Source organism: Netta rufina (assembly GCF_964035555.1).
Source record: "Netta rufina genome assembly, chromosome: 3".
NCBI classification, from domain to species: domain Eukaryota; kingdom Metazoa; phylum Chordata; class Aves; order Anseriformes; family Anatidae; genus Netta; species Netta rufina.
In genome coordinates, this window is record NC_140125.1 from 26,923,090 (window position 1) to 26,936,355 (window position 13,266).

Consider the following 13,266-nt stretch of genomic DNA (forward strand, 5'->3'; position numbering starts at 1 on the left):
CAAACTCGATTACTTGAAGGTAGCAAACATCCTATCACATGACTGCTATGTACCATCCTAAACTAACCTGAGCCATAAGAATTAACTTTCCAGCCCCACAATGGGTTCTGAGGAAATAACTAGCCCCAAAGCAGAGAACTGTTAAGGAGCCAAAAGGCTTAAGTCTTGCAATTAAACAGGAACATTTTTGGAGTGAAGACCATGCCAACAGACAGAAGCCATTACAAATCCCGCAAAGAAGGCAACTAGAAAGGAGCTTTTTTGAAGCACTGCTTCAAAATGCACTTTGATGCACAAAATGCTTTGATGCACTGCTTGCTGACTGTACTTGGATGTGTGTCCTCCCTGTACAATCACTAAGTAGTCAAGCTAATTCTAAAATATATAAATTTCTTAGAAAGTTAACTTTCTGTTTGAAGGTAATCTGTTCCTACCAATATGGGGTAGCTCATCAGTTCAAGTAAATAGCACTTCTGTCATATTAGCCCTAGAGAAAAAAGAGATTTATAGCCAGCACCAATCCAAGGAAACAAGTAGCATCAAGCTTTTTCCTTAATCACTTACCAAAGTCCAGTAGCAGCAGCCTAGTGACCACTGCTTAAAATTCCCAAGGATAGAAATCATTGTTTCACATAGGATCAGAGAAGAATAGGATGTGTTAAACTGACTACAGTAAATTCAAAGTGCAAAGGCCTTCGAGGTCCTCTGAAGTACTGAGGGTTTAGAACATCCTGACAGCACCCATGAAATGAAGTTGTTTATCAAAAGCTTAAGGACCATACAATAGCTTTAAGTGGTTTAATGCACTTGAAAAATGTTAAAGCAGTGTTAAAACATGTAAAATATTTGAAGAACTTTGCTTTATGGAAGGAAAAAATAGTACTTAGGAAGCTATTACATCTTTGCCTTCAGCAAGAAAGTGCACTACTTTTAGTTTAAATGTTAAGTTACAGGATACAAAAGCAAAGCATTACTTACTCTTCATCCAAGCCAACGGACCGGCCAAAGAGCATTTCCAAAAAGCACTCTACAACTTCCTGAGTCCCCTGGTGAAGGTAGAGCTGGTTAGCAAGCAAGGAGAAGCCACGATTCTTTAGGAACTTCTCCTTCTGCTCCCTCCTTGCTCTGTTGAAATATGCATCCAACAACTAAAAATAAATACATAATTACAACATAAGATGTACATATTTAACAACTTGCCTAAAAGTTTAGTTCTTGCCTACAATTTAAACAGTTTGAAATCAATGATTTTTAAAATTCCAGATTAAAAACTAATTGTTTTTACATTGCAACTCTGGTCTAAACTGCCTTGCGACACCCATCACAGCTGAATTTATTTATTTTTTAAACTCCAAAGACTATTTTAGGTTCCTAGTCAAGTTCAAGGGAGATCAAGTCACATACGTAACAGGTACAGAACCACAGAATGGCTTGGGTTGAAGCAACATTAAAGATCATCTAGTTCAAACCCCACACACACTCCCCCTACCATAGGCAGGGACACCTCCCACTAGACGAGGTTGCTCAAAGCCTCTTTCAGCCTGACTTTGAACATTCCCAGTTTCTCTGGGCTACCTGTTCTAGTCTCTCACCACCCTTATCATAAAAAGATTTATTCCTCTATATCCAGTCTAAATCTACAGATACATTCAAACTTTGTGTATTAAGCCTTCCATCCTAGTGTGTAAGCTCTCTGGCTTAGATCACAAATTATATTTCTGTTGATAGATTCTTTTGGCTTGCTGGTGTTTTGTTTCAAACCATAGGGGTGGAAACAGATTTTAAAATTCAGAAGTCCACAAAAATGAAGAAATTGTTATTTTTTATTTTACTTTCATGTTTTTGACAAAGTAAGCTCACAACTAGCTGACAACTTCTTAGTTGAACACATTTGATATTGGCTTACTTTAATGACGCCTTGCTGTATGAGAGGAGACGGGTGGTTCACAAGAACTATGAGATAATCAGGTTGGATAAGTTTGTCCATCACATCTTCCAGCATGACATCTGGTAATATTAGGAGAACTCCACGCAAGAGGTCATATAATCCACAACAGACAAGCACAATACAGTCTTCTGTACATCTGAACACAAAGAAATGCATTTTACCTCAGTTTGTTGTCTACAACAGGAAACCTTAAGAAATGCATAACTGTTGGTTACTATTTGGGTGGACAGCATGGGGGGATTTGGCAAATGTTTAACCAATAGTTCTATTACCACTCTTTACTAATACCTATTTTTGACAATAAATAACAGAAGTGTAATGTGACCAGAATGACTACATAGGTTTTTGGGGAGCTACCATAAGTTCACACTCCTACTGTAGGTAGTATAAAAATCCCCAATGTTAAGAATTCTCTATATAAATGTAAAATTCGAAAAGGTACAATTCTGTAGACTACCAAGCTTAATGAATTGGTTTATTACAACCACTGAAAACATACTCTTAATTTTTTAGACTTATTTATGTAGGATAGTAATCAAGAACATTGTGAAATTAAAGCTTTCCCTGATATACTGAGCTACTGTTGATTTATTTTTTTCTTCTTACCTCTCATCAGAGCTTTCATATGTTTTTCGGGTATTCTCATTAGATGAGGAAAAAGCAAGACTCTCCCATTCCTCAGGAAGTACATTCTTGTCAGCAAAGCTTGGCCAGCGAGCAATGGCTGATGATCCTCCATGAACAGAAAACGCTAAGCCCAACCCTGCAAAATTACTCTGACTCCTCTGAAGTGAAGTCAGTCCTCTCAGATTGTCTGGACGACGCAGCAATGGCTCAGCTGCAGCACCACCTTCATTACATTTCAGGTCCACATCTACTTCTTTACTCTCAAATACATTTTCAGATAACTCCTCTTCTTTTGGAATGTCTTCAAATGTTTCAACAGATGTTAATTCTGAGTCACAAACCGTTTTTGCAGACTCACAACTGCTAAGGAAGTCTTCTTGTACTCTCTTTATGGTTTCAGAATGCGTTACAAAACCAGTTTTATCCTGAAGATCAATGTAGTCATGCTTGCCAATATTCTGCAGATCATCAATGCTCCTCAATCTTTCAATTAGTCTTTTTTGATGTACTTGAGGTGACAAAGTAGGAGATGCTGGTAAGCTTTTGCATAGCCTTTTAGGTACTTGATAACTTATCTCCTGCTGTATGGTAGCTTTGGAAGTGTTTTCTAGAGAAATAAGGGTATATTTAGCTTTGTTTTTTGCACTCAGAACAGGCTTTTCACTCACTGTTACATTCCACGTGAAAATACAGCAATGTCTAAACTAGTCTTATGCAGCAAAATTGGTTTAAAAACTGGCGTAGCTCAGATTTGGCCAAGTGATCAAGTAGAGATACTAAGCTATCATGCACCCAAAAAACTGGCAAGATAAAACTGAAAGATGTATGAATTGCAAAATAGTTTTTGCATATAAGTCCAAGTCTCCCAGATTTATATTCTGATCCTCTCAACCAACCCTCAGTAGGGATTTATTCAGAATCACAGAACCACTGAGGGCAGAAAGCACCTCTGGAAACTGTCTAGTCCAACCTCTGTTCAAAGCAAACTCAGAATCACAGAATCACAGAATTTCTAGGTTGGAAGAGACCTCAAGGTCATCGAGTCCAACCTCCAACCTAACGCTAACAGTCCCCACTAAACCATATCCCTAAGCTCTACATCTAAACGTCTTTTGAAGACTTCCAGGGATGGTGACTCCACCACTTCCCTGGGCAGCCTGTTCCAGTGCCTCACAACCCTTTCAGTGAAGAAGTTCTTCCTAACATCTAACCTAAAACTCCCCTGGCTCAACTTAAGCCCATTCCCCCTCGTCCTGTCACCAGGCACGTGGGAGAACAGGCCAACCCCCACCTCGCTACAGCCTCCCTTGAGGTACCTAAAAAGAGCGACAAGGTCACCCCTGAGCCTCCTCTTCTCCAGGCTGAACAAGCCCAGCTCCCTCAGCCGCTCCTCGTAGGACTTGTTCTCCAGGCCCCTCACCAGCTTCGTCGCCCTTCTCTGCACCCGCTCAAGCACCTCGATGTCCTTCTTGTAGCGAGGGGCCCAAAACTGAACACAGTACTCGAGGTGCGGCCTCACCAGAGCCGAGTACAGGGGGACGATCACCTCCCTAGCCCTGCTGGTCACGCTGTTCCTGATACAAGCCAGGATGCCGTTGGCCTTCTTGGCCACCTGAGCACACTGCTGGCTCATATTCAGCCGACTATCCACCATCACTCCCAGGTCCTTCTCTGCCTGGCAGCTTTCCAACCATTCCTCTCCCAGCCTGTAGCTCTGCTTGGGGTTATTGCGCCCCAGGTGCAGGACCCGGCACTTGGCCTTCCTGAACTTCATGCAGTTGACCTCAGCCCATCGGTGCAGCCTATCCAGATCCTCCTGCAGAGCTTTCCTACCCTCAAGCAGATCAACACACGCACCTAACTTGGTGTCATCTGCGAACTTACTGAGGGTGCACTCGATGCCCTCATCCAGATCATCGATGAAGATATTAAAGAGGACCGGCCCCAGCACCGAGCCCTGGGGGACGCCACTAGTGACTGGCCTCCAACTGGACTTGGCTCCATTCACCACGACTCTTTGGGCCCGGCTATCCAGCCAGTTTCTAACCCAACGAAGCGTGCGCCAGTCCAAGCCAGTTTCTCGAGGAGAATGCTGTGGGAGACGGTGTCAAAAGCCTTGCTGAAGTCAAGGTAGACCACATCCACAGCCTTTCCCTCATCCACCCAGCGCGTCAAAGAGTAGGCTGCTCTTTTCTCCGTTGTAAGAGGCCCAATCTACCAACATGTTTCAGTGGATAACAGCAAACTGCTCACCTACTAATTTTAACCTTTTTGCACCAAGCCATTTTGTGTATTTCAGATCTGTAATGAATTACTAAATGTTTTATTTAGCATAGTAGTCTGCTTTTAATGGCACATTTTAGCCTGAAGCAGTCCTACTTCCAGAGCAGATTATAGATGTCACCATAACATTTTCAAGAGGGAAAGCAGTAAGTATGCCAGCCTGGTAGAGGATGCCTTCTGATAGTCTAGGAAAAGGAGACTGAGTTGGAAATGTTTTGAAAACTATGAACTAATTAGTACTAGGGCAATAGTTTTGACTAGTACTGATACAATGACAACGCATCAGAATATTTTTGTGAATTATATGTAACATACAGAGAACATGAATATATACATGTATACACAAATACATTCAACTAGACTGACCTGTCCTGTACATAACAGAAATGATCCACATAGCTGCAGTCTTACAGCCAAGCTTACACAAATTTGCAGATACTATATACAACTGCAAACACACAAGTAAGTAGCAAGTTGTCTAATAAGAATGCCATTTGAAATATTTTACCTAAATTTAAAAATTCAAATTCATAATCACAACGTGAACACCTACTTTCACAAAAATTTATGATGAGCATTCCTCTGGTGCACATGAATAGTCTTCATTCATGTACAAGAGTTTGGTACTATTGATATGAAAAAGTACTCTGTTTAAGAGAGTAAGATTTCATATATCATCTAAATATGGGAGAATGACCAACTCTATACACAACTCTGGTCTGCTCTTTATATCACTGCCTTCAGTAAAGGATTTAAACTAAGTATTTCAATGCACTGTTTGAAAACTATTTGATTTTCTAAGCAAAGGACCAACAAAACACCAATTGTAAAAGTATTAAGTCGGTTATATACAGAGTATAGCTAAGTCATACACAATCTGAAATATAATGCAGTTAAATCTAAGAACAGAGTAATCTTCCATTCCTGTTTTGTATAAACTGACAAACTTGCATTTTTGTTTGGAAAATATTTCTCATTGTTGAAGAGCTTAAATAAAGGCTTAAGCATAAGTTACATGTTTTAGCTTTCATTTCACAGGTGGTTTGTCAATTGTATATGCAAAACAGTGTAAAGTGTGACTAAGAAATTATCCAATAAGGCTGAAAATACTACCCTGGACAACAAGCTAACTGACAAGTTACCACTGTAAACTAGTAAATTCACACTACTTCATAGATTTGGACTACTTCAACATCTGTAGTAGAAAAATTCAAAAGCGATTAAAGCAGTTATTTCCACAGCCCTTGACTTGCTTAGCATGCTATATAATGAGGCTGTTTCAAGAAAGCTATTCACTCTTAATTTATATAAAGCATGTAAAGAACAAGTTATATCTTGGTTCTCATCTTCTCTCATGTAAGGACAGTATATATACCTGCAGTATAATTAAATGCCAATATTTTAATACTACATTTAGATGGAGATTAAGAATTATGCACAACTGAAGTATCAACTTAATACCTTCTGCACAGACAAGATAGCTGCCTATAGCTTACTATTTTAACTATTGCCTAGTTAAGGCATTCTCACATCTCTAGCAAGCCTATACAACAAAAGAATTTGTTTAGCTGGCCCACTTCACTGCCTGAGCCATTAGCATTGCAACTTGTCTCTACCTGAGAAAAAAGAGCAGTTGAGGCAGCCTGTTCTATTCAACTGAATTCTTACTCTGCTGTTCAGACATCAAACTGAACAAAATGAGGGGTGATGGTGGCAGTAGGGGGCTTAGTAAGAAAGACATGGGAAAGTAACACTTTAAGGCACTCTACAAAGAACTGTCTTAATGTCCTTATGTGTTTTTCCAGCATTGTTTTACCTTCCAGTGGTAGAGCTGCAAAACCAGTTGGAGTCGTAACCACAAATGCTGAACTGTCTACTGACTTCCCACCACTGCTGGAATTTCTCAGGTACATAAGGGATTCAACTTTCTCCTGAAAAATTTTGCCATCTAGAAGGAAAAGGGGAAAAGTTACATAAAAGCATAGTAAGTTCACATTCTTGATATATTAAAATTCATATTCAGGTTACATAAAAGTTGATCACTACAGGCTAGTGAGAAATGTTTGACTCATTAGCATCTGAGGAAAAAAATTTGAGACCAACTTTTTTTTGTTTCTTTTGGTAACGTATCTTCAAATTTTACTTCAGAACACTGAAAATATTAAGTTGTTCTAGAGTAACTATCTTTAAAGATGGTCCTCACTTGCATACTGCCAGTAATAAGTAACATGGACTTTTTGCCATGTCAAGACAGATGACTGTTTATGTTCATCTAATAAAACTCTAAGTATAAAAAAAATGAGTTCTACTTTTACTCTGTTTTACATCTATTAATTTTAGAGGATAGATAAGAAAAACAACCATACTGTCTTTGTACACACAACAGTTACTAAAACTGGAGGTACACTGGCACCTGCATCAGAAGAAAAATTTTCTAACTGGTTAAATTTTCAATCTTGGCATAGTTTACAGCTGAAGTCATACAATGCTAATATTAATCTTGTTATTATGTTGCTAAATGCCAAAACATTTAACAAGCAGCAGCGATTACATAAAAGTGGCAGGAAAATGCTTCCTAATTGTAATTTAGATCTGGAAACAGCTTGGTTGCAGTTTTCATTGACTTTAGTTTATAATTTACATAGAAAATCTATGAACGTTATAGGACTCTTGTGGTATTATACTATTTTCTGTTCATTTCCCTAGAGGAACTTTCTGTAAAAAGTTTTATTTACATTGGAATTCCTGATAGATTGATTCTCAGAAATGACCATTTTTTTTAATATATTTTTTTTAAACGAGATAGCCTTTCTTAACAAATTTGCATTGTAGGCCTACTGACAGCTGCGTCAGATCAGCTTCATCTGAGTTCCAGTTTTAAGTGTTTGCATACAGCAGCAATAATTGAAATCCTGTGAGGTACACTAATAAATGGAATTGGGCAACCTTCATTTTTTTTAAACCTGTAGTGCAGAATTACTTTTACTTCACTTGGTATCTGTGATATACAAGCAAATACATACTATGAAACATTCCAGCTAAACTTTTTCACTAGAACCCCAATTGCCTAAATAATGTTGTCTTTCTTGGAAATATACTCAAAATGAGTGCATTATTGGTGTGTTATAGTCCTCTGAGCCTAAGCTTTTGACGCTGCAAAACCATATATATCTAGGATTTACCAAATTTGCATGCATTCACGGGTATCATGTCTCTACAGGAAACTGTTGTGTATTACAGTTAGCAGCAAACTTTCAAGAAAGTTAAAGACAAACACCAGGGCCATTATCTGTAGCTCTAAACAGAAGAAAGCTCTCCTAGTAAACCAAGCCAAGTCTAACTAGAATGTCTTTCAATACAGTGAAATACTTTAAGTCAGTAGTTTTGTAAATAAAGTTACAATATAGCAACCAAAAAAAGATACTCAGAAAGCAATAGTCTATAACAGTGATACATACATTTATATACACACACACACCTCAGTAGAATTTTATCTTAATGTCCATTTCTAGTTAAACACAAAATATCTACCTATGTGCAGTGAAAAGTAGAAGTTGGTAGGATTGTGACAAACATATGTATTAGTGGGAGGGTGAACGGCTAAGAGAAAATTGAAGACCAGTGTCAGCAGTTCCAGGTCTGGGGGAGATCCAAGCACTTCTTCAATTATTTTCACAAATGACCTACAAACCTCCCGAGGCAGGGATGCAAGGTGCCCTTCTTTATGCTCCTAGAAAGAAAGAGCAGTACAACTAAGTTATTTGTATTTTTAATTTGACAGTTTAACTATCATGCTATACCAGGAGAACAAACAGGTATGAAGGCGGTTAGAGAAATACTTTTTTATTTCACATCTAATTGCCTTCAGATTGAGGAAAAAAATCTTAACTCGTTAAGAAGTCTGCAGAGATTTCAGTAAGATTTTGGTCATCACTAATTAGGGACACGCTTCTGAAAATATACTAAGACAGTTCGTGTCACATTTAATTTGTGTGATTTCCAAGAAGTCTATTACTAAACCAGAAAGGTACTAGTTTCTAAGGACAGAGAGGCAGGCGGTAACATTCTCCTATGACCCATATATATTTCTCGGTAATGAAGACTTGATGATGGTAAAACTAGTGAGAGGCATCTTAGGCCTGTACAAAAGGTTCACAGTTTGTTTCAGCTCCTCCTCACACATGGATTCCACAAGTAAGCCTGTGTCTAGGCTTTCGATTAGTAGCATATGGTTAAAACCACTTGTTCCTTCTGTCCATCAGGAAAAACAGCATTGTGCTCTCATTAGGGAACTGTATCAGTTTACAGCAACAGTGCCTGTTGTAGAGGATGAAAGCAGTCTGGAAGCACAGAGGACAGTCTACTGCATTCACTTTTTTCCCCTATAGCATGCAGTTCCGTATTTTTTCATTAAGTAAAACCAAGTACTTGCCAAGCACAAAAGAGGATTTCAAATCGGAATTACCTGCAGAACCTGGCAAGTTAACAGGAAGTGATGTACCACTTGAGCTTTCAACAGCTGTTTAATGTTAAACATCTGTTGGTGGTGGTTAGCTCTGATAAGGATTTCTAGAGCTGCTAACAGAGTTTCCCAAACACCTTGCTGAAAAACAAACAGAACAGGAACATAGCTTACTACCTATTGCTGAATATATCCTGAGAATAAAAACAACTAACAGATAAGAAACAGACAAATTAACTTAATCTTTTTCACAGCAGCAAAACTAAGTGATTGCAAAGAGTCAGGTCAGAACTAGAAACTATCAGAAGAGTTTGCAATTTATCACATTTTAGTGATTAAAGCTAAAAAAAAAAATTACACCTTAAAATAAAGGACAGACAAAATGTGTTTTAGGTAACACCAGATGGTTGTTTCGTTTTTGTTTTTAATTCCAGGGGGAAGCTGAACATTTTCCTCAGTCACACCAAGTTTCTCTTGAAAACTTGTTGGAAAGGATGAAAAACAATCAACTAACAAGTAATTTATATACACTGCATCTATAGATTTTAATACACTAAGGCAGCCTGCAATATTGATACTGGGAGCTAAAAGCTACTACCAGCTACTTAAAGAAAAATAAGGACCATTAATTTTTTATTAATTTTTATTAATTAATTTTAGATGTCACTAATTACTGAAGTTTCCTAAACTGCAGAAATTCATTTCAGAGGTCAGAACACTTGTTAAATTTGGCTTTCAGACAATCTTTCCAAAAAGAAAGTAATTACCTTTGCTTTAGACCATATCTTCCAGTCAAGCAGTAGCTTTTCTAACAATTCAACATCTTGGATAACTGCTGTAGAATCCATGTCAAGCATGAATTGCCCATTCTCATTTATATACAGAATCTCACCACTGCAGCATCCTTCAAGGAGAGTCTTAAAGAAGCGGAGAAGGGAATTTAGATTAACCACAAAACAGAACAGTTGTCCTATCAGATTTATCAAAAACCTTTAAAGACACATCAGCCTCTTGACAGGGAAGACACAAGTCTACCTGGCCAACCTGCAAAATAATTTCAGTTTAGTCACCTCACTGGATTCATTGTAGAGGCCTTATAGCACCAGTACACAAATTCTGAAAAATTTCAGGTGTTTTGAGTGCCAAAATAGGCACTTTTGAAAGACGCTTTTAATAGCCTTGATCAGGACTTTTCAAGTGAAGCTTCATGATTTGAGAATTACAATCACACCTAAGCTCTTAAACTGCAGAAAGCTATACAGCAAAATACCTCTAGGTGTTTTCATGATCCATGTACAACTAGATTACCCATTAAAAACAAGCTTCTAAAAGTTATTGCCAAGATGCTTCAGACAACCAGCAGTTCATTTATCTATTTAAAGATGCACTCACACACTTCTGGCCACTTATCCATCTTACAGCATGATGGTACAAATAGAACAGGGTTCATTCACTGCGCGCACATTTTTCTACCTGGCCACTATAACTAAAAACAAAAATAGAATCCAACTTGCTGTTCATTGCTTAGGAGTTTAAGTTTACTTCAGAGTCTTTGCTCTCAGAGAGAAGTTGCATTTTTTCCCATCCCCTTTGAAATCAGAATCTTTCAACATTTCCTTTTTCTCTGCTCACCCATCAGTAGTTTCTAGTTCAAGACGAAAACAATCCTGAACTGAACCGGCTCCAAAGCACTGTTCTACTTTCGCAAAGACAGCTTCAGATGTAGAATTAAAGTCACAAAGAAGTTCTAAGTTTATGCTAGCATTAACAGAATCAGGTTTAAAGAGTGCTCTACCTTCAGCATGCGAAATCCAACAATGCATTTTGGTTTGATCAACACTCGATGAATCATGGAATAACCATTACAATTTTTCATCTCCTGTATTCTCTGTTGATTGTATTTTGTTAAAGACAGTATAAGTTGCAGTGCTAAAGCTTGAGTGTCTTCACAGCTGCTGATCTCTACAACCTGAAAAAACAAGTTTAATAGAACACTTTACACGAGAAATGTTTAGAAAAAAGCCTTAGAAATTATTTGTGGCAGTCTCAAGCCATAACTTCTGGATTAAAGATTGTCAGATGACATATGTTACCATTTCTAAATATATATGCATATTCAGTGAGGAAGCTGCAGGCTGCCAGGAGGCCTCCCCTCTGCTCTGGGCTGAACAAACCAAGGGATCTCAGCTGCTCCTCGTACATCTTGCCCTCTAGACCTTTCACCGTCTTCATAGCCCTCCTCTGGATGCTCTCAGTTTTGCCTTTCATTTATGAATTTGGTTAAACTTTTAATTTAAGGTTCCTGCTGGCATAGACTACACCAACATTTGATTGTAAGTGTCTACATACAAGTTTTATTTTGTCCATAAAAAGCATGCACAAACACGCATTATATAGTACCACAAATAAGAATTTTCTCTTCAGATTTCACTATCAATATTAAAACTTAGCAGGCAGTATTTTCATAACCAGAAGCCGCAACACCTGTCTCTAGTTTAATGTGCACTGATTAATCTCCATATATACTTTTTAGAAAACTGTTTCCACAGATGCACGCAAAACAAGTTTTAGGCCTGCATTAGTATTCTGAGGGAACTAACACTACAGAGACTCCTAGCATGGGTATTTGGCTTTTCACATACAGGCCCTAGTAAAGTAGTAATTAAGCTTCATAGCCTTAGTATTTTGGAAATTAAATTATTGGACAGGTTAAGCCTTGAACATTGCTAAAAGACTTGCTTTCAAAAAAGACCTCAGATTTTATTAGATAAAAAGTTCTGCACGCTAAGTAGTTACACATTTCTTCATACTTGCGTTATGAATATCCTGTGTTTCAAGCATTAGAGATGCAATGCATTCAAGGACTTTTAAAAATATTAATCAATACTTAGATTTAAAAATTAGAAACCAAAAAATACAGCCAGCTCTACAATACTCCTAAAAATAAGTTATTTTGACATTTAGAAGCCCCATCTCTAAATCAGAACACATCTTGTACATACAAGCTATATTATAAAAAGCATTACATAATTCAGTTCAGCTTCCTGTTTAAGACAACCTTATGATGCTTACAACAGATTCCTTCCACAAGTTTTCTTTAAAAATAAAAAATATCACATGCAGACTTGTAATTGACATGAATTAGGTAGCTGGAGTATGTTACTTGCTACCCAAGATCAAAGGAAAGCCTTATACAGGCAATCATATGCATGCACTCCCCCTCCTCCAGCTCCCTTACCCTAGCAAAGAGGAAAACAAATGCACCAGTTCCTCCAATTTCATGTAGGATACCCTGGAGAGTTTTATATTCAACAGGCTGAAGTGTTTTCAAGTGATGAGAATCCAATACATTGCTCTGAACTTCTTTTAAACTGAAGGGTCTCTGAGAAGGAACAGTCTTCACTTGACCTTTCAGTCTAATAACAGGTTCATATATGGTATACTGACCAGGGCAGCACGTGGTATAAACAACAGCAAGACTTTCCTGAAATACGAGAGGTTTATTAGCCAAAAAATTAAGATAGTTGAACTGATTTAATTAAAAGAACACATACAGACACCTAACAGCAAATAACAGCAACCTCAACGATTCATTTCTGCTTTACTATTCGTATGCACTAAGTTTTGTACAGATACGCATGTACTAAAATGCAACAGAACTAAATTTAAGAAATCTTTGTCATGTTTTCTTAACTTCCTTGGCTGTAACTAAAAAACATACACCAAGGATCAGCTTCCTGTTATCACCTGAAAAACAATCACAACTATTTTGCAAAAAAGGTAACAAATTTGAATGAAAATAAACATACTGAAATATCAGAAAGGGAAACAAACTTGCCTAAAAGTGGAAGAATGACCAAGTCCAAAATATAGAGTAACTGCTATTTTTCAAAATATCTCCAAAACATTTAGTTTTAAGTCAGTTCTTCAATCAGCTTCACCATTA

The 13,266-nt window shown here is 37.8% G+C and overlaps 1 protein-coding gene across 1 annotated transcript in view; it reads right to left on the reverse strand.

Annotated features, from left to right (window-relative positions):
- LYST (lysosomal trafficking regulator) overlaps positions 1-13,266 on the reverse strand; it is a 65,050-nt gene that overhangs the window by 27,971 nt on the left and 23,813 nt on the right. The window contains 9 exon segments of the mRNA XM_084285260.1: positions 979-1,148; positions 1,907-2,084; positions 2,555-3,182; positions 6,675-6,806; positions 8,390-8,588; positions 9,324-9,461; positions 10,088-10,237; positions 11,116-11,289; positions 12,559-12,804. Of these exon segments, the coding sequence (XP_084141386.1) occupies positions 979-1,148; positions 1,907-2,084; positions 2,555-3,182; positions 6,675-6,806; positions 8,390-8,588; positions 9,324-9,461; positions 10,088-10,237; positions 11,116-11,289; positions 12,559-12,804 (2,015 nt within the window).